The sequence below is a fragment of the Dromaius novaehollandiae genome, chromosome 8 (assembly GCF_036370855.1).
Source record: "Dromaius novaehollandiae isolate bDroNov1 chromosome 8, bDroNov1.hap1, whole genome shotgun sequence".
Lineage (NCBI taxonomy): Eukaryota > Metazoa > Chordata > Aves > Casuariiformes > Dromaiidae > Dromaius > Dromaius novaehollandiae.
In genome coordinates this window covers 40095289-40116417 of record NC_088105.1, presented here as the reverse complement: position 1 = coordinate 40116417, position 21129 = coordinate 40095289, and the positions used below count along the sequence as shown (strand labels likewise).

General features: G+C 47.6%; 1 protein-coding gene across 2 annotated transcripts in view; it reads right to left on the bottom strand.

Annotated features, from left to right (window-relative positions):
* The window catches only part of ROR1 (receptor tyrosine kinase like orphan receptor 1), a 149076-nt gene that overhangs the window by 38186 nt on the left and 89761 nt on the right, over positions 1-21129 (bottom strand). For both annotated transcript variants that reach the window (XM_064516312.1, XM_064516311.1), the window contains exon 2: positions 7479-7550. In XM_064516312.1, the coding sequence (XP_064372382.1) occupies positions 7479-7521 (43 nt within the window). In that variant the 5' untranslated portion in view covers positions 7522-7550. The remainder of the gene's footprint in view (positions 1-7478; positions 7551-21129) is intronic.

The following is a 21129-nucleotide window of genomic DNA, read 5'->3' as shown; positions in this document are numbered from 1 at the left end:
CCAATGCAAACACAACACATCATAAGTCATCTTCATGATTCTAAGCGCATAGATTGGAGACACTGCATGTAATATCCAAATATTAGGCATCCTCCATGGTGAAACTTTTTGCTGGTTTGATGTTACAGAATAGCAACAGCTGTGCAAGGACAAAATGCAGTGCGCTGTGTGTCCTGAAAGCAGAAAAGTGCGTGTATTTCCACAGCTATGTCTTGATATTGTTAAATCAGAGCCTTCCCAGTCATAATAAATTCTGAAGTATTCTACTGCTTTTAAGTGGAGCCCAGGTGGCTTTCAAAATAAAAGCTCGTCCTCTCCGGCCAAGAAATGTTAATCTCCGCTGTGACCACATGGTTACTCTATCTTAAATTACCAACGGCACATCTTAGAGCAGTAACACCCTCTTTGCTTGCAGAGGGTTTTGCTGGCCGCAGTGTTTTCACACGCAACTGTGCATGCAACGTGTGTCTGATTTCATTAGGAGTTCAGAGCTTGATGTGGGATGCAGGGTAAGACCCTGAAACATTCGTTTTATGAGAATAACTGTTGTTTCATTTGTCCTTTTCTTTATGCCCTTCTGATCTTTCACGATATTCGGAGAAGGGCTAAAATGAGAACCTTCATTTAAGGCAGCCCAAGCCTGGAAACAGCCTCACTCCTGGTGCAGCAGAGCAGCCTGGATCCCAGCTCGGCTTCCTATCCTACACGCCTAACAAAACCGCGCTTTGGAAAGGACCATCAGCAAACGTCTTCTGCGGCAGAGTTACAGATGCGAGGACACTACTGCCAACTGCTGAACTAGAGAATAAGTATTTAATCCTCGTTTTGAAAGTTCAGATCTGCATTGTAGGGCGGAAAGCAACTCTGTGAACCAGCTGGAGTAAGGCAGTTTGGACACTAGTCTTACAGACATTTTATTCCATTTATCTTTCTTGCAGCAAAAGGTTTTGCAATTTGCACTTCTTTGACATAACATATGTCGACAATAATGAAAGACAAAAAGTGTCTGAGGCAATGACGGCAAGATGGATACATGCAGTGATTGGTAACTTAAACAAATAGATAATCTTTGTCTAAAGAGAAAAATACTATTAAGCATATCACAGGGCCTGACACAATCTGCCCGATAGTATACTGCTACGGAAATAAGTATTTTCATTCATCCTGAGTTTTGGATTAGCCGTGTTAGTCCGGTCAGATGCTACATTTGGACGCATCCAGCACTCACATTTATCACCGCCGCTGACAAGCCCAGTGAGCCCAGCCAGTTGGAAATCTTCAACGTGAAATTGTTCCCTTTGGAGAACGAGCCGATGAGCTGGAGCCCACCCAGTCTGAATCTGCTGGATGGGTTTGTTGTTCGTTCCATATGTTCAATAAACTTTAGTTTTAGGCTATTCCAGTTAAGCTAAAGAAGGAATCAGCAGGATTTCTTACTGAAGTGTGGCAATAGACAGAGCACATACTTCTCAATTGGAAAAAGGATTAACCACTGATGCCTTGAGCTGCCCATAACTCATAAAGGAAGACAACTCCTGGAAGGTCAGGTCTGCGTGTCTGACCAACAGAAGCCTTGTTATTAAAAGGGGCAAAAGGAAGACTACTGGCTGGAATTTCACTTATTTTCAATGAATAAAAGTAGGGGAATGACAGTGGCAGGAAAGGAACAACGCACTCGACCCATGATTTGGCAAACCACACGAAGGAAATCAAAGAGCTATAGAAACCCAGACCACCGAGCGGAAATATTCAATGTCAACCGTCTTGGGACAAAAGGAAATTCGCCACTGCGTTTGCTTGCCCAGCTTAATTTCGAATGAGTTTGCTCAGAAATGCGGATGTGTAAGCCTCAGTCCAACACCCATATTGCAACTGTATCGGTCTTCTCTTCCCCAGACGTTACCTAGGGGAATTAGGCCATCCAAGGATAACTTAACTTAAACAGGCTGACCGCTGCCCCAGGCATCATGGCTTTTCGGATGTCCACGTGTGCCGTTTACTGTATTTAGAGTTCTCCTAATTGTTGCTTTCTCATAATTAACAGCTTCTCCATTGCCCCGGGCCAAAGGGGAGAGAGGGCTTGTGGAGGGAAACCAGAGCACGGATCCCTGTGGACTTTCGAAACATTATCGGGGCCGAGCACCTGAATCCTGTTGTTTTTTGATGGGAACTGGGCAACTCACGGCCCACCATGCCTCTGCAAATTCTTAATACGCACCCGAGAGTTCACATCTGCCCTGCCTTTTACGAGTTCACTTTCGGGTTTAAGGACAGCTGTCTTGGTGATAGCTTTGAGACTATAATCTAGCGAGGGGAAATGAGGCTTTTCTTTGCTCAGGAACCAGTTTTATAGCACAAGTAGGAAGCCACTGAACTTTATCACAAAAAGAGTGATTTGGAATAGGTAAACAAATGTCCACAGCCAGCTATAAACCAAACTACTGAAAACCATCAAGGGATTTTGTCGTCACTTTAGAAGCTGTTCTGCAGTACAGAGCCGTGTACAAAAACTCAACCTATTAAAGGAAGGGGGTATAGAAAGGTATGTGCCTTAAGATTAATGCTGTAGAGTCAAAGAAAAGCTGTTATTTTTGACATTTTGACATAGCATCACTTTAGGATCTGGTTCTTATTAGCCCTTTCTGTGCCTTTTAAAGGTCTATTTTTTTTTAAACCAAAAATGTCAGGAAATTTGGAACAGAAACTTACAATAAAACACGTCCCTTGACCCTACGATCTATCAATCTTTCAAACAAACAAAGATAGCTGGATGAGCCAGGAAAAGATTATTATATATAGTTACCTTATGCATAGTGGTCAGACATTCATTGCCCGCACTGAGGTTTAAAAAACCCCCAATGTTAAGTGAAGCATTTTGTGGAAGACTTTTACCATGAATGCTGAACGTTACTCGGGGAGGTTTCTTTTTCAGGTTGTGTTCTATGACCTTCAAATTTCACACCCTGTATTATTTATAAATGAGACATTCAAGAAACACAAATTCTCAAATAAAAACGTACACTCCGTCAGTGGAAAAGCAAACAAAAGGAGCTAATGTACTGTGGCTAAAAAAATTTTCAAACAAAGTAGCGGTAATTTACTGCCTCACTACTAACGGGACCCCACAAATAGAATCAGGATCCTGAGCCCCATCAGGGGAACTTGATTTACCGAATATCCCCCAGATAATAAAGGAAAATAAAAAGGTAAATTGTGCATGAATGTGAAAGCTGTAATTCTTCCCCTTTCACCACGTGTATCGAATTCGCATCCAGTGATTTCAAAAGAAAATCTGGAAATCTCTAAAGAACTGGGGCCAAGCCCGGAGGCCTCGATCAGCTCGGTTTGGCCCCGTTTGCTCTTGTTCACATCTTCAGAATGCAGTCGGCACAAGAGCCAAACTCTCCTGGCGACACCAGAAAAGTTTTCTCTATAAAACTGTATGGCCAGGTCATATCCCTGCCTGGAAGAGCTTACCAAGGTGACTCTCCAGGAAAGAAGGTCCCCAAGCATCCCGGCTATGTCCACCCAGGTGCCCACCGAACGCCACGGCCTCTCCTGATGCCACAGCGTGGTCCATCCACCCGCCCGGACGGACATCTCCAGGACGTTGGTGCAGCGCAGTCCTGGGCACGGGGTATAGGAGTGCATCCTGCAATCCTCGCATGCCCCATTTTCACCTTCCTCCATTATTTTCTGCCGCTAAATCATGCTAGCAGAGGACGGCTGGATGAAAATGCGAGTGGTGACGGGAGGGATGTTTGCTGGAGGTGATCCTCGTGTGGACGTGCCTTTGGAAACTAAGGGTATGGCCAAGCGTAACCTTAAGTGACAACTGATTAATTTGGTATGCGTTTTGCCAAATCCTGACTCTTGCTGTCAAGCTCTCCAGGGAATTTCTTCCACACCTGCAAGGTCCATCACACAGAGGAAAGCTCTGAGCTGGGGGGCCGAAGTCCGGGCGTGGACCCCACGGCCTGGGACTCAGGCTATCTGGAATTGAAAACGGTCCCCAAGCCCCGACCGAGTCTAACGTTTCATAGCCGTTTGCCAAAGCAGACAGGCCACAAAGAGGGAACGAGTATAAGCAACATCTGCAAAAGCTCCTAGCGATAGGTTTTCCTTGGACGCTGCAGACCAAGCGAAGGGCTGCTGGGTGGAAGAGGCCGTGGTGACCCGGTAACACGAGCTGCCTCCCGCAGCGGTGGTCCTCGGCTCCGGGCTCGTGCCCCCAAAGACGGCTGGCAGGATGGAATAATCTCTCCGAGAGGCGACGGTGGGCACGGGGGAAAGGGAAGGAACGGGTCAGGGGAAGAAACGGAGACACGCATCGACCGCTCTTATCACTCCTGCAGAGTCTAGGCGTCCTACTCCAGCAAATGGCCACAGAAGTTGACTCTTATTCACAATTAAAAGAAAATACAAAATATTTCAAAGCTGACTCTTTCCTGGCGGAGGCTCCAATGTTATCTTTGCCGAAGGATGAAGAGTTCCCAAGCAATTCCTGCACTGTACGAGACATAAACAGGCTCCCATCCAAAGCCGGGCCTCTCCCTTTGCCTACAAACGAGCGGACATCTGAGGCAAGGGAAGGCCGACCGCACGACGTTCCCCTTGCACACCACGACTGAGCACTCGGGGAGAAAGCGAAAAATGCTCACAGCTAAATTTCACCTATTTTAAGAGTGATCATTCTTATTTTTATGCATAGTTTGTTTGGATTTTTTAAAGGTTTTGGTGAGAAACCACCTCCTCCCTCCCATCAATCGCTGCTTTCAACAGCTCTTCACGGGTGGCTGCGTCTCTTTTAAATTCATTTCCTGCTAAAAAGAATAAACAGGCAACTGTTTAATGCTGTCGATTTAGCTTATTTAATAGAAATTGAAACCTGAATAGGGCTCAGTTGTAAGGTAATCACTGCAGAACTCACCGAGCTAGGGAAAAACGGCATATTAAGTAATTATTTCAAAATGCGTAATACTGTTTAACGAGACTATGAGCCCGTTGCTCCGTCCCGAGTGCAGAAGACACATTCATGGGAGAGATGGGAGTTTCCAAAAGACAGCCGGCAGAGCCACTTCATAGGGACTGCCATTTAATTGGGAAATTGGGCTGGAAACCGCTTTCATGTGGTGAACTTAATAGGCTTTAAAATAAGTTTTACGGGGACGGCTGCGGGACCTCACGGCTGGTGGCAGGAAAGACAAGTGGATGGCGACTCCTTACCATGCTCGTGTGCCAAGAACATGGGGACCGTGTGTGTGCCTCGTCTTCTCGTGTGATTTAGTTTACATAAGCTAGACTTTCCCATCACCTTTGGTGAGAAGTGGCAGCTGCCCCATGAAAGCCCCACGTGGTCCCCAGGCGGGATGAAACGTGCGCCTGCCTCGCCAGGACGCATCCGCCCCTCTCACTAAGCCTTTCGGGCAGCAAACGTCTTTTAATCGCATATGTAAATCAGTGTAAGCTGGCCGCAGTCTAAATGCTAAGGAGCGCCAGGCGAGGGGCTGGTAATCCCCTCGGAGCGGCGGTCGCCCGCCCTCCCGCGTCCGCTCCGACCCCGTGGGATGAGTGCTTGGAGGCAGCCCGCGGCCTGTGCGGACACCAGGCACCCTTCCCTGTATCCCAGACATTAAGTGAGGTTTTGGAGGGTGCCCAGGTGGGGCACGTTGGAAACACCGGCTGAGGTCAAACCTGGTCAAAGTTTGGATAAAAAATGGGTCTGGTCATAAGAAACCAGCCTACACAACCCCCCCGTTAGCATCAGTAGGAAGATACTGGGGGATATTTTTCAGCACAGACCAGATTTAATTTACAGTGACATTATATTATCTTTGATATCGCTCCTGGTCTCTCCCCTCTACTTCCCTGTAATCTGCAAGAAAGTGTGGGCGCTCTGCCTACCAAACCCTTGAGGCTCACGACAGGGAAGGGAGAACATATCACTGATGGTCATCTGCGAAAAATAGTTCAGCCCCTTGCCCAGACTTCGGCAGAGGAGTCAGAAGCAGAAACCGGCCCACCCTGGCACTGGTGGTCCTTGCTGAGGCCTTGTCTCGCTGAGGACATCGTCCGTAGGAAAGCTTGGGGAGATGCTACAGACAGGAGTGTCCCCGGGACAAAATGCAGCCCGGATCCCTCCTGCAAGCGTGGGCCTTCCCTCGCTGGCATCCAAGAGAAAACGCTACCCTGGGGGCTAGCAACGCTTGGGCTGTTGCAGCACAGCCTAAGAGGTCTGAATTAAGACCATCTGGATTGCCGTCTTCGGCATTTCCTAACTTCTGAGTGCTTGTCTTCGCGACCTTAGCTTTCTTTCTCTAGGGCACTTATTTTCTTCTTATTTTCAAGCAATTAAGAAAATAAACAACCAACCAACCGACATCTGGCTCGGGGGAACCACTGCCTCTCGCTCCTCGGCAGCTCTGCAGCAAACAGCACCGCGGGCCGCATTCGGTCTCCGATTCCAGCCAGCTTCCACCCGAGCCTGCCTCAACCGCGGTTTTGCAGAGCGCGAGGGCTCAGCCGAATTTTAGCAGGAGCAAAGCTGCAGGGAAAACCGTCCCCAGCAAGAAACGCTGCCCAGAGAAATGATGCGGTCTTGCGCTCAAAGCAAGAGTTCACCGTTCTTTAAAGTGCCCAAACTCTGTATTCTAGCCACACTGATGCACAGAAAACATACTCATGCTTAAATATAAAACATTATGAACATATGTTCATAAAAAAACATTAACAAAATACAGGCAAAAACATTTGGGAGAACCATCTGTGGCACAACTCCACTATGGGAAATTTCAGGCTAAAGAGTTAATGGTTGGCAAAGTCATAAGCAAATGAAGAGAAAGTGTCTGACAAATTGTACAGTTGGTGTGGCTAACAGCATCCTCCACAGCAAACGTTACCTTAGAAGCATTTCAAAGGCCCGATGGAGTCAGAAAGCTGCGGGCCACTGGCCTGAAATAAAGGCTAAGGGAAGCTAAGCAATTTGGTTTAAATAATTGGTGGTGCATAATTTAGAAAATGAAGGGGAATAAGAAATATATCCCTTTTTTCACAATTTATACCCTCTGCAGAGTTTGAAATCACACATAATTACCACTTAGAAATGTCTGAAGTATTTTTCCTTTCTGTTAATTTAAAGCCTTAATAAAACACATCGAGGCAAACTGACTCTGCCTGATGCTTGTTAATTCTGAGTTCAAATCCTAAGATCCACCAGACAAAACGTCAAGCAGTTCATAAACCAACAGAATTCACATCTTGAAATATTTTTGCCATGTGGAACATTTTACGGGAACAAGAAACGAACACAGCATTCTCCAGAAATCACAGAACCGCATGTGATTAGATGTCAAAAGATCGCAAGGCAAACAAGGTTTATCTCAGCTGCCCCTCTGCTTGCTGATTTGGCCAAGTGGAGAATAAGATCTGAGATGTGAAAATCTGATTTCACATCTTCCAATTTTTCTCTGTCCATTTACCTTTATCTAATTCGCTCGAGATGTTCCATGAAGATGTAGGCATGAAATCAGCAACGACTGATGAATTTGCTCCTGAAAGGGAAAGAGAGAAAAAAACATGTTGTTAACATACTGTTCCTGTATCACTGGGAGACTAAGAGGTATTTTTAAAGTTGCCGTCACAGTAATAAAATGATCTGAATGATCTGAACACAGGTTATTAAAATGTACTAGATGCTCGGTGTTGGCAGGCTGAAACATATGGGCAGCAGAACCAGCAAAGTGGAAAAAGGCACCGGGCCAGCGCTGGGATTTGTTTTCCAGGGCTGTCACTGTGAGGCCTTGGGTTAATTAAGCCACCGATCTCTTAGATGAATTTAGCCTGTCTTAAAATCTCTCCCTGATTTTTATAGAGGTAGAACGACGCTGCAGTAGTCAGCTAACAGTCTAAGAAAAACACCCATGCTGCGGGGCTGCCGAACGTGTTACCCATTAGCCTTTACAAGCGATTTTAATCCTACAAACCCGTGCGCACACGACTAGACGTGGTTTATGCACTGGAGTTAACAGGGCTACTTGTACAAACAATCCCTGCACCACTCGAGTAAATACAGGCTCGAAAGGCCGACGTGGACATCAGTAGCACTTCCTCATCACGATGATATTTTTTTCCCCGTAAAGAAGGCGGAGGGTGGCCTTCATTTATTTTTCCACCTTTTTTTTTAAACATTCGGTCAATGCCAACAGCCAGTACTAGAGGACTGTGGCAAAGGGCACTGGCAGCACAGGTCCAGCCCCAGCTGAAGGTTATGTTAAAGCATCCCCTTGTATGTCCCCGGGCACGTCAGGAGGCTCCGAGGACATCTCACAGATGAGATGTCCACTTTTCCACTGAGGTCTCTCAGATGCCGGGGGGAAGGATGAAGAAGGGGGCTGTGCTGCCACGTGGTCACCACCACGTCCACCTGCCTTGGGACATGCAGTGTCCCACCTACGTCCCATCACCCAGGAAGCTTGCGCCTGCCCTCAGCTCCGAAATGGCCGTGGACCACGCTCGACAGTGGTACCACGGTCCTGACCGCGGGACGGATAGCGTCCACGGAGCCAGGGAGCCAAGCACCAGCAGGAGCCCTCCTGAAACCGCAGATATTGCAAAGTATATTATTTCTATTTTGACACCATCCCTTTAGCTTGTTCCTAGTCATTTTTTACCTAGAAAGCAATTTCACTCATAAAACCATGCCAGCACGAGGCTATGTTCTGGTTTTGCTTGATCGGTTATGATTTTATTCCATAAAGAGATCACGAAAAAACCGTAAACACAAAGTCACACGAACGCACGAAGCGGTTAAGCTCAGATACGGCCACCACACTCTCCATAAATATCGTCTTTCTTAAAAGCCCACCTGGCAGCACTGCTTATTTAAGCCTCTGTCAAGTATTTCCAAGGTAAACAGGGCGTTTGGAGGCGTCCTGGCCGGCGGCGAGCGCGTGGACGGGCCCGGCAGAGCCATGCCGGTGGGGAGCGGCGCGACGTTCGCGTCGGTGCAGCGACGCTTGTTTGTGCAAGCCGCGATTTTGGCCCGCTGCGTCCATACCTCTTCTTTCTTTACTTTCTAACATTCTTGCGCTTTCGTAAAATAAATATTTTCCCCGCCGGCTGCCACCTCCGTGGTGCTGTAGACGCGGAGCAGGCCCCGGGCTGCAGGAGCGCCGGAGTCTTGCTTTGGGGGTCGCGACGAACCCGCCTGGGTTTTGTGGGTTGTGTTTTTTCCCAAACGCTAGACCAACAGCCACAAACGCCTTCCTCGCTTTACCGCGTCCTTATCCCGCACGCTTCTGCGGAGAGCAGCTCAGCTTCCCGCCCGACGTGTGGGTCAAGATGCCCACGCGGCTGGGAGACCTCCAGAGCTACCACCGTCGCTGAGCGGTGGGTGACGCTAGGGCCACCACCACGCGGTCAGCTGCACACCGTGGCCCTGGAGCAGAGGATAAAGCTGAGACAGGAGTTAGGTGACAAACAGCCAATGGGCCAACGTTGAGCTGAAAACGATGACCGGGGACCTGGGCAGCCACCGTGGTTGGTGGGTGATCAAAACCCTCCGAGAGACCACGCTGGGGATGAAGAAGAAAAGACAAGGGCTTGGGCAAAGCTCAGACATGCCACGTGCTCTTTTTGAGCCTTCCCAAAATTTCAGATTTCACGCTGCTCACGCGTTCACATGCTGCACCACCACCAGCAGAACAAGGGATGTTGTGCAGATAATATCACTCCTCTTCACCTGGAAATGCTCTTGTATTAAGATCCCACAAAAGAACTGGATTCAGCCGACAGCTAGCACGCGATAACCAAAACGAAAGAAAAAATACTAACGCTATCACGACTAAATACAATGTTTTGCTATTTATAACTCTACAGCATTTATATTAATGTTTTCTTAAGCAGACTTTGAAAACACAGCCATAAATCTTGCAGGGCAGACATCAATCTACGGAAGAAACCACATCAGAAGACCGCGCCATAGAGGGAGGCAGGCTCACGTTTTCCTGGCGAGTTAAAACCGGCTATTTGTGAGGCTGCTGCCGAGCGGTGCCCGCTGCAAAGCGGGCGAGAAGCCAGGCGCCCCGCGGGGACCGAGCCCCTCGTGGAGCTGCCTTTGGACTACAGCAACTCCCTGGAGACCACTCAAGCTCAGTAATTCACCGTGGGAAGCACTCTGCGGTACTCGTGTTTTGTAAATAAAAAACAAAACAAAACGCTGCTGCCGCTTGCCACTTCTCCGCCTTGTGTCAACACCAAATTTTCGGATATTCCTGAATTAAAGCTGCTATCCGAAAGCAAAGTCTTACTAAACATTTTCTTTGATGGAAGGACCGTGCAGAGCAACTCCACAGCATGGGAAGAAACCATCAATCCAAAGTTAGTGCAGAAAAAAAAATAACAGAGGGAAAAAAAATCCACGAGTCACACATTAATTTAATTTTTGACGATTTAGGATTGCTGTAGATGAAAGTGAGAACAGTGATACCTCTCCTCGGAAAAAATATGTTTTAACCTTCAGGCCAAACCTGAACCCAGCCCGCTCCTGCAGAAGGTGGGCTCCCCGCTGCCGCGACGGGGAGAGGTGAGTCCTGGGCAGGGAGAGGGACCAAGGGCCAGCCACGCGTGCCGGCCTAGAGCTGCAACGGGCCACCGCGGTGCACGCAGCCGCACGGGCACCCGCCACCCCAGCAGCACCCCGGGACGCTGGGTTTGTTATGGAGAGGACCGAAGCGCAATGAGAAGGTGGTCTCTACACAGGTGAACAGACCTCTTGATTGCAAGTAGGATTATAAAGACTTATTTTAGTCTTTACAGCACTTGATGGCCCACCAAACCACTGCCAAGCCTGAAAAAATTTCCACCCAGACCTACACATCCTTACTGCCCAACTTTGGATGGAAGGCACCATGAAGACGACACGGCTGGGGACCCGCTGTCCGCTTTGCCTGTCGGCTGCCGGGCAGCTGAGCCACAGAGGCTGGTGCCAAGTTAGACCCGCCTAGAGCCACCCAGTTCAGAGGTCAGCCTTTCCCCAGCACCAGGCAAAGAGACGGAGCGCTGCGAAAGCCACGGGGAGCGGAAGAAGACTACGGCTACTACAGGAATGACAGGCAGCAGACCTGGAGGACACCACGGAGAGGCACTCGGTATCGACCACTTAAATCCCTAATGGCCCAACTATCCACTTCAGTTGCCAGCTGAGCTTTAAAACTTCCCAAGCACCAATTGCTCCCTTTGGAGTCAAAGCTGTTGTATAGGATGTGCAGGATTTACGTATCAACTTGCACTTGGGGCAAGGAAACAGCCTCGATCATTTGCCGTTCCCATTTAAAGAAAGAAAGAACATCCGCTTGATATTGTAATTGGATACCAATGAGGAGTTTAAAAACTAATCCTTAATTATTAAAACTGTCTTCTTATATCCTGCTTCAACTACCCAAACAATACGATTGTTTTGAAAAAAGTCAATCTGAGAAATGTGATCAGTGAAGAGAACCATTATCCTGCTAGGATTTCATTTATAAATGAAACCAGCTCAGATGAATGATCTTATCCTTAATACGTAAAAGATAAGTATCTGTTCAAATCTCTACCACTATTAAGAAATGTCGGTCTTCAGTTAATGAGAAATCACAGCAGTCAGTTAAAAGTTCTGTGAAAAGCCCTGTAAAGCGTATTCAGATAAACTCCCCACAGACAAGTTGGCTAACGTCTCATTTTATTACCGCGTTGCACAAGCGCAGAGTGAATTTCACACAAGTCAGCCCTTTAAAAGCCTTTGTGATTAAATAAACTTCAATAAGGTTTACAAAAATCTGCCTCTGAAGAAAAACTGCAGAGCCAGTTCTTATCGCAGGCCCCCGCCGCCGCCTCATTTTCTCACCCGAAGCAAGCGTTACTCACGGCCCCGCGTCTGCGCGGCCGGCTCGGGGCTGTCGAGGGGCTGCGACGGCCTCGGAGACCCAGGCTCTGCGCCCGGCTTCCGTCGTATCTCTGGGCCGTGCATTTGTAACGCGAAGAAAAGAGAACATGAGTCAAAGCAGGAAGAAGGCAGATAGCTCAGACGACGCCAAACGCAGAAATGACGGAAGATGTTAATGGGAAATAAATCTGCGACGTGGAAACGCAGCAGAGAGAAAAATAAGCCTGTGGATGGAGATGCTCCGTCTGCGAGGCGGCATTAGCAAAGCGCGAGATGTGCGAGACTGCTCCGCGGGGGACCGAACGCCCCCAGCAGAAACGTCGGCTCCAGCAGGCTTTCTTCTTGGGTGCAGAGGGGAAAATCCCAGGTCTTATGGAAACATATTTTTTTAGGCAGAAGATATGTCTAGTTAAAACAAAAAATACACATTTCGATGCGTCTTCTTAATGGGAACCCTCTGTCTTTAGATCACCCCAGTGGGTCATTCTACACTCTAATTACATACCCAAAAGACAATCTAGAGTTAGTAATTTTTTATGCTGCAAATATGAATATGACTGCAGTATATGCAATACAGATCGCACCACAGGACACTCAAAATGCCAAAAAGAGCAAGGAGATATTTAGAATAACCAGAAAGTTAGAAGCCTGGGTAATTAGGTAAGCTATACAAAATAAAGCTAACATCATACAGAGTAAGAATCTTTCCATTTGTGAATCTCTCTCTGAAGCTGATTAGCAAGTCCCTGAGTGGGATTTGTTCTGCTGCGGAGGTATTTGCCTAGGGAAGTGATAAAGCCCCCACCCCGCGGGACACTGCAAAGGAGAATAAGCAAGACATGAGGACAAGCACAAGTGGGGAGCAACCCCACACGGTCAGGAAGCCCAAGATGGGACGACTTAACAAGGGAGCTGGCAGAATAATTCTGGCCTGACCTCCCATAAACACTTTATATCTAATTTGGAGCAAAAGTTTCAAGAAAGACCTGCGGAACTGGAAGTCTGACATTTTTCCCTGGAAAAGAGATGTTCCCACACAGTTCCTTTGGCGGAAAAAGTGCAGAAAAGCTTTTATCACCTTTTTAAAAGTAGGAAAGAACATGCTTCAAAATACAGATCCCCATAAACCGCTACAAAGTGCTGTTGTCATCTTTTTTTTCTAACAGGCATTTTCCAGCTCCGGAAACCACAGCTGGAGTTCTCCAAGGTGGAGCCCCAAGCAACACCGAAATGTCTTCACTCCTACTGAGATCCTGGAGACTTCTTAAATACCTAGCAGTTTACATTGTACATAGAAAATGTTCCAAGCATCTTACGTTTGGAAAGGCCACCCTGAAAATAATGGTCCAATTTAAAGAATATAAGAATCAAATAACCCAAAGTAATAGTTTGAAATGTGTTAGGTCATAGAGGATACCATTATTTGTAAGTGCATGTTTTAAAGGCAGCCCAAGCCCTCCGAGAGGAGCACAGAAAGGTCCCATACTTCAGGGCTGTATATTTGGTGATGCTCAGTCACGTCAAACGTGGCAGACGGATACTTCTGGTACAAAAATGCCTACTGAAAATACACCCGGAGAGTTATTTTCTATCACTGAATAAATACTTATCATTTTGCTCCATTCTATAATAGCCAATTTTTGTTCAGTGTGTTTTTATAAACCTCAGTATTGCTTAAAAAGGTGAATAAAACTCTTCAGAAAGTAGAATCCATTAGCTAGCCTACTTGGAAATAATATTTGGAAAACAGGAATCGAGATAAAGTCATACAAAATTAGAGCAAACCCTAATCAGCTTAGTAAGCGTGCCGAATTTTCTGCTTTCCCGCACATTCCACATGTACGCATCATCTCGCTCTCCGTCTAGTTCCTACCTGACTGATCTTCCCACAAACATGCCTCTCGGCTGTTTTTCTTCTTAGTCATATCTCCATCATCTTCCTTTTATGCCTTTCGCATTTTCTGTTTCACTGAGCCTTTGCACGCTCCCCCAGCGTTTCCATCCGATCGCCCGAGATACGGCGTTGTGCAATCAGCCGTTTGCTGAGCCATCCCCAGCCCACCCCAGAGGTGCTGAAGGAAATCTAGACAAACCTTCTGCTGACTGTAATGGATACTACCCATTACGCGCTAATTTTCCCGTCTGCTTAAAAACTGTCATCCTACTGAAACTGCCATAACATAGACCTCAAATTTTGCCTAAATCGTTAATGCGCGGAAGGATTTCATTCTCATGACATCAGTACCTCTGCGTGTTCGTAGACACGTCTGCATTGGAGAGCGCTCGTGTTGCAGGAGGAGGTAGGAATCACATAAACACCTTCGTTTATGGGCCTGGGCAGCACCGTGTGAGGACGGGAAAGTCACCCAGGGCATTGCTGCTCTCGGAGCGAGGCAGGTTCTTCTTAAGGAGAACACACTACCTTTAATAGTAGCCAAGAGCACATGATAATGGCAAACCTTCTACTGACTAGTTATGAATATATCAACTCCTGTACACAATCATGTGCAAAAAATAGGGCATATATCTACAGCAAACATGGTCAATTTTTTAAAATATATTCCTGCAAAAGACTCAACCATACATGTTCAGGTAAAGCTCTCAGCCTAGGTACTGCCACTTTACGTCTTTTGGAAGAGAATAGCCTATAAACTGTACGCAAAAAAGCCTACAGGAGAGCAGACCTTAACTACAGAGCTGTTTGGGAAGCCAGATGAAGGCCCCGCTCGGGCAGGTCTGTGCGCTCCAGGTCGCGCGGCGAATCCTCCTTCCCCGGCCGACCATCGCACGCAGGCGGGGGCCAAGGTGGTTCTTGCACAGGGCTAATGGCTTCCAAATCCTGTTCATTACTCTTGGCACTTCAACCCTTGAAGCATATCTAGCTGCTGTTTACCTGCAGTCTAGCATTCCCGACAGCCTAAGGTATGTTAAGGTATGTACGTGCCCGCCAAGGGTCCAGTACCTCCTCCTTAACACTTGTTCTGCAATAGCAATACGTAATAGCATCAGAGAATTACGTAGCTGCCACCTACTCAACACTGCAACCCTTCGAGCATCCTTATCCATCCTGGCAGTATCATAACAACGCACGCGAGTCAGGGCTGAGCGCAAAACTTCCACTAACTGGGTCGTTGGCTGAGGTCATAGCTGCTGAAAACTGTTTTCTTCTGCCGGATCAGAGCTGTCTCTCAGAAGAAGAGGCTTTTAAGAGCCCTTTTTATATCCAAATACTTTAATCCTAACTTCTAATTACTGAACTACAATTCCTTTTCATTGCGGCTATTAATTACAGATTATCATTAACGTTATGTGGATTTAGAAGTCACCGTGGAATCTGGGTGCACTTCACATCGCTTAAATTGGGTCGTTAACAGTTCCACTTAAGAAGAGCAAAACACCGCGCCCTGGAGCAACCCACAGCTTTAAAGACAGGGAACGGAGAAAAGAAATGGCCCCTTGGCTAAGCGCCAGCATTTCATAGCTCACAGTCGAGCCTTTGTGCTTACGGACTGTAGAAATGCGGCTGCAATCGCCCTTCACCGCGCGTCACCCCAACGGGAGCTTCAGCGGCGTGAGCCGACCGCAGCAGACGCTCGGCCGCGGGTCCCTTCCCTGACGCCACTGCCAGCACGGAGACGAGGCTACGGAGAGAGCAATGCTGGCGGCCGCTGGAAACCCTCAGCGCTTTGCCCAGGGACAAATTTCTGTCACCTGCACAATCTGAAATAGCAAAGGTAGGAAAGGGAGCGAGGGAAGGGACACCTCCGAGAGGAGGGAACACCCAAGGGCAGCCTTGATGGGACACCGATGCCGCAGAACCCGACTTTCAGCAGGAGTAACCGGCGGGGAGGACAATACCACTGTCTGCAGGGCAAAACTACGCAGGGTGGGAATCTGCACAATAAATGCCCACTTCCCACCTCTGCTAAGCCAGCTGAGGTAATACTGGGTTCTTATCCTGCCCTGAGCTGTCCTCTTCTGCACACCTCTGACGGAAGGACGGACGTGCGAGTGGAAGAGGTAACCACGCGACAGAAAAAGCCAAGACCTGCAGCAAGGTGGTAGCAAGCAATTAGAGCAGCTAGGCTGGGCCAGGACGGGGTGAGAAGAACCAGAGGAGGCACAAAAACCCATCATGACATCAGGGGGGCAAGGAAGGGCGTCCTCGGGCACTGCTGGGTGAAGGTGGTAGGTACGAAGAGGAGGAGGTGACTCTGAGCCAGTCACCCAGTTGGGCAGCACCACGGCAGGAACACCCGCGTGCACGAGTTAGGGCCTTTCCTAAGAAAAAAGGAAAACTAAGGTTTTTTCTTTTAAGTGTGAAGATTGCCTGGACCCCTCTGAGCAGGGAGAAGACACTCTTGCAAAGACTAGATGCCTTTGCTGCTCATCCCACACCCAACACGGTGTTTGCATGGCTGACGGGGTCTGTCTGTGGGCCGCATGCCACACAGGCATTTTTGGACCCAGTATGCGGACAGGTTCCCCTTGATTTCCCCCCAAAAAGAGGTCGGCACACTGAGTGGTGCCCGCAAGCGCACGTTTTGGGATAGACGTGTTGGCAGACAAGAACAAAGTGCCGGGCCGGCGCTTTGCACTGCACCTGCTCGCTCCGTCCCCGGCTTCCATCAGTGCCGCTGCACCGCATTCACCCGCCAAAGCTTTAAAGTAGGAAAACACAGCCAAACACAGGGAGGGCAAACAAGAAAGCATTTACATCCACCATCAATCGCAGCACGCCGTAACTCCTCGCACCTCAGCACTTGAAGGCCAGAGATGATTGAAATGGATAAGGCTACTCCCAATCTACAATTAAACTCTTACAACTTGTGAAGAAAATTACAGTAGAAGTCTAGCATGTGCAAATTCGTGATTATTTTTTGAGCTGGATAATTATTTTTGTTGCAGAGAGGAAAAATGTACCCATGTCAGCTCGTGAATTAATGAACGGTCCTGAAACAATTACTTCTTAAATACACAGAAGTCTCCCTAGTGTAAACACACTCCGCTTTATACCATATCCTCTTGGTACAAGGCACGCATTGCAACATGACTTATTGGCTGCCTATGATGAAACAGTAAATGTTGCACATTTGATGGCTTCGACCTCATGCCTAGGATTTTACATCGGTTGATGTTGATTAATGCACAAACTGCCAAATTTATAAAGAGGCTGAAACACAAGGATACACTGTGAAACGTATGCTAATAGAGCACAATTTATATAAAAAGGGGGGGAATGTAAATATTTAACTGATGCCAGAGCTGGATGCTTTGGCCAAGCCAGCACTGAGCTACATTGATTGTTCACAGGGAACTTACACCCTGGTCTAAACCCGCGGAAGCCTGATCTCAGATGGGCTTAAAGCCTGCACATTTTAGAAGGTAGATTTAAAACTTCATTTCTTCTGCTAAGAAGCCGACTTTTAAGATTTTCCTTGAGTCAACCAGATGACGGCTCTAAGAGCTGGTCGACGCGTGCCGAGACCTGGGCCACAGCTCAGAGCTCAGGCCCAGGAGAGGCCGAGGTCTGAAGGCGATGAAGATTGTGCTCCCTTCGATGCCTCCAGGTTGGGTTTCAGACACAACGGTGACACAACGCAGGCAAGTCCGCGTGACCACAAGCCTTGTGCAGCCCTCCGGGGACTCCACATCAAGGCTGTCCACACGTATAAGTGCTTTTGTTAGGTAGCAAGAAATTAGTCTGCACGAAAGCTTTCCAGATGTTTACATTTGTGTTTTGGAGGTTTATTTCCATAACCCTTCAGTGCTGCAATGAGTTAATGTACTGATTTAGCCACAATTACAACTGATTTGCAATAGAAAAGCTTCCTGACTCCAAGGTCCATTAGGATCTCCCGGATTCAGATGCCCTCTAGCATTAAGAAAACTGAAATCCAAACTTAATAATAGGAGCCAAATTTATTTGCAACTGCTACTTTATGGGGGACTTTCAAATGCTTTCATCACCGGCTTCCCCATGCCCTTGTAATAGACTCCCTATGATTTCAACAGAGGCAGAATTAGGCCAACTTCCGAGGGCTCCTGAGCATCCCGTCACCAACAGGCAGTCCTTTAGCCCTGGAAGCCTGATACTGGTGGCTTAACCCAAAGATTGCCCAGAGCAAATCTACTGAATCCTTAAATTATGCAGCAATCCCCATGCACTTCCCATGCACAGTCAGGATCCAAAGGGAACGGTCAGCACAAAAAACAACCACTTCCAGCTTTCTTTCTGAAATGACACAACTAAGACTCAGCAAGCCTTCATCTCGATTGCACCCCGAAGTACAAATACCTGTAGTTTTCACGGCACTGTAATGGCTACGCCACAAAAAACCATCGCCTCTCCAAGTCAATGGCCTGGACGATGGCAAGTCACCAGGAGCAGGGAGAAGCCAGCTCGCGCAGTCCTGGCTGCTCTGCAGCCGTGGACATCTCAGGGAAGGACAAACCGCCGAGGATTTCTTATCAACTCACCAAACAAGCAGCTGTGCATTCAATCTAGTACTACCACAGATCTACAGAGTTCGTTTCAAAGTCGTGGCAACTGCTGCCCTTTGAGGAACTCGTCAGCATAGACCTGGACGCAGGTTTTCTCCGAGGGGCCGGGCAATCCCAGCGAACACGCCGAGCACAGCGCATCCCGCGACATTCCCGGCCCAACCGCTCACCCCGCAGCTGCAGACCACACAGCTGCACAAAAGGTTTTGACGGCTGTTTGTAATTTCTTGGGTTTTGGCCCAAAGGGCCGAACGATACCCGGCTCAGCAGGTGGGGAGCGTCCGCCAAGGCCAGCCCGGGCGCACAGGCTCTGCGGGGTTCAAACGAGCACAAACTTACTACAGGGCTACGTGTGACCGGTGGGTTAATCAACATCAGCCAGCTCGGAGAGCATCCAGTGACACTTGAAGTATCTTCTACAAACTATTTACAAATAATAGAAAATATAGTTCCTCCTTGAGAGCTTCTAAGCAAACCAGACAGTGGGAAAATAAGCTGACCAAACATCCTGCAGCCTTATTAGTTGCTTACCTAGTATTTATAAATTGTCCTTTTAATTTCTCTCCACCCATGGGCAATGAGTTCCCAACGCATTCTTTATGGTCAAGCCGGAATTATTCTGCTGTGACATTTTTCAAGTCCCCTAAAGCTCTGGCTCAAACACCAGCGTCTCACTCACGGGCCCCTTCCCCGCTGCGCTCGGAGCTGCGCCCTCGGCTTTGCCCCACCGCTCAGCTCCGACCGTTTTGTACGAGGCCCTGGTTTATCAAAACAAAGGAAAGTCTTGATGGTATCAAAGGCACTTCTGAATTAATGATGGAGACAGGCTGCACGGAATCGCAGCTGAGGTCTCCGGAGGGCTGGCGGTGGTTTTGGGAGGAGGGTTCCCGTCCGCGAGATACCGAGCGCTGATTGCACAATGTCTAAACATGCTATCGGTGATATGAGAAAGATGTTGGAAATACTTATTTTTTGATTTTGGCACATTATCTTTTCATTTTTATGACCTTGGTCAAGTATCACAATCAACCATCTGTTTAATTTAAGTTAAAATGTTGAAGCAATCAAACTCTTTAGCCTTTGGCTGTACAAGACTAAAAACTTTCCATTATTTAATACATGGATGTTCGAGGAATATTTGAACCTAATCCAGACTTTACTGAGCTACCTGGAAAATCCAGCATAAGTTAATGATTTTGGATGCTGTGTCAAGTTTGCGCATGTCTTTAATCCTCCTGAAACACAGCACTGCTAAGTTGCGTATTTTCTTACCCGGATTCCCAAATTAACTGATTTTGACAGCGTATTTGTGTGCTGCTGTTAGTAATGTTGTTTACAGAGGCCAGGGATACCGGATTATAGCATTATGATAATCTTTAAAAAAAATTAGCTATTAAAGATTCAGAAAGGGTGGTACAGAAGAAAGAGAAGAGATTCTCTGGTGGGTTTCCAGATTTGATGATGCCATCGTACTGGGTGGTCGGAGTCCAGCTCCCAGCAGACAACATCCCCGTCACGGAAACCACAACCAGCAGACTCCGTAAGCCCGCGGGCAAATTCAAGAGCTGGGGTCAAAGGCCTGAAATGCTCTCTGTCCCCGCGGGTGATCTGCGTGTCAGGGCTCCTGCGGGTCTTAACAGCGCAGCCCCGGGCATCATCAGCTTCAGGTTACTCACGAACCTGCAAGAGCGGCTAACCTCACTTGTACTTCATTCTTACAGGAATGCAGATGGAAAGTGGTCTCAAGACAAAAGCGGGATAAAATCAACACATAAAACGTCCATGGTTTGCAATAGAAGGCGTATCCACAAAAAGAAGAATCCCGCCTGAGTATACCAGGGAAACGGGGCTCCCCAGAGGGGCATATCCTGGGTAAAGCAATCACATTACTCCTGCTGTACTGAGGGACATCGAAAGAGGACTGAGAAACATCCCATCTTTCGCTGCAGACATACACAAACTAAGTATCAATCATGCGAAAGTGTCTTTTTCACCACATTTCTCAGCAAATCGTGTCTTGTTTGGAATTCCTGGGCTCGGTATGCTGAAGGCGGGAACTGCGAAAAGATGTGGTTCTCTCGAAACCACAGAGCAAATCGTGCCCTGTGATTTTGGTTTCCTTGCATTACTGGCTTTAGGCTGTGAACCCTTCTTTTTTTTTTAATAAATCCATATATACACACATACATATATGCACGCATGCTCATGCATGTACGCACAGCTATGCAGATTCAGGTTTTGGACTGACATACGAAACCGTGCACCCGCAGTGTCACATCGCAGACAGATGTCCTGGACATCTCACCCGTGACAAACGTCTCAGCAGAAAGCACAGCACATTGAGAAGCATTTCCTAGTGCAATTGAAATAATTTTGTTCTATGTCTAGCCTCTTATTTTAAGCCTCTTATCTTTAATTGAACAACTCCTCTCAGCTGCAATGAGGTGCTGCGTCATGGAGTCACGAAGCTCCATGAGACCAAGAGGAAACCTGCACAAGTCTTGCCTGGTGGCCAGAAGCTCTAACTAATAATAAAAAGTATTTCGGTTATATAACTGATACAGACAAGCAGTGTGGACAATTTTACTAATAAATGCTTTGTTGTTGCTCCTTCAAGCTAAAAGTTGGCTGAAAACACAGAGCTACTGAAGTAGATCACGCCACGGAGTATTGCCCGGTTCTACCTGACCCCTTCAGGAAGA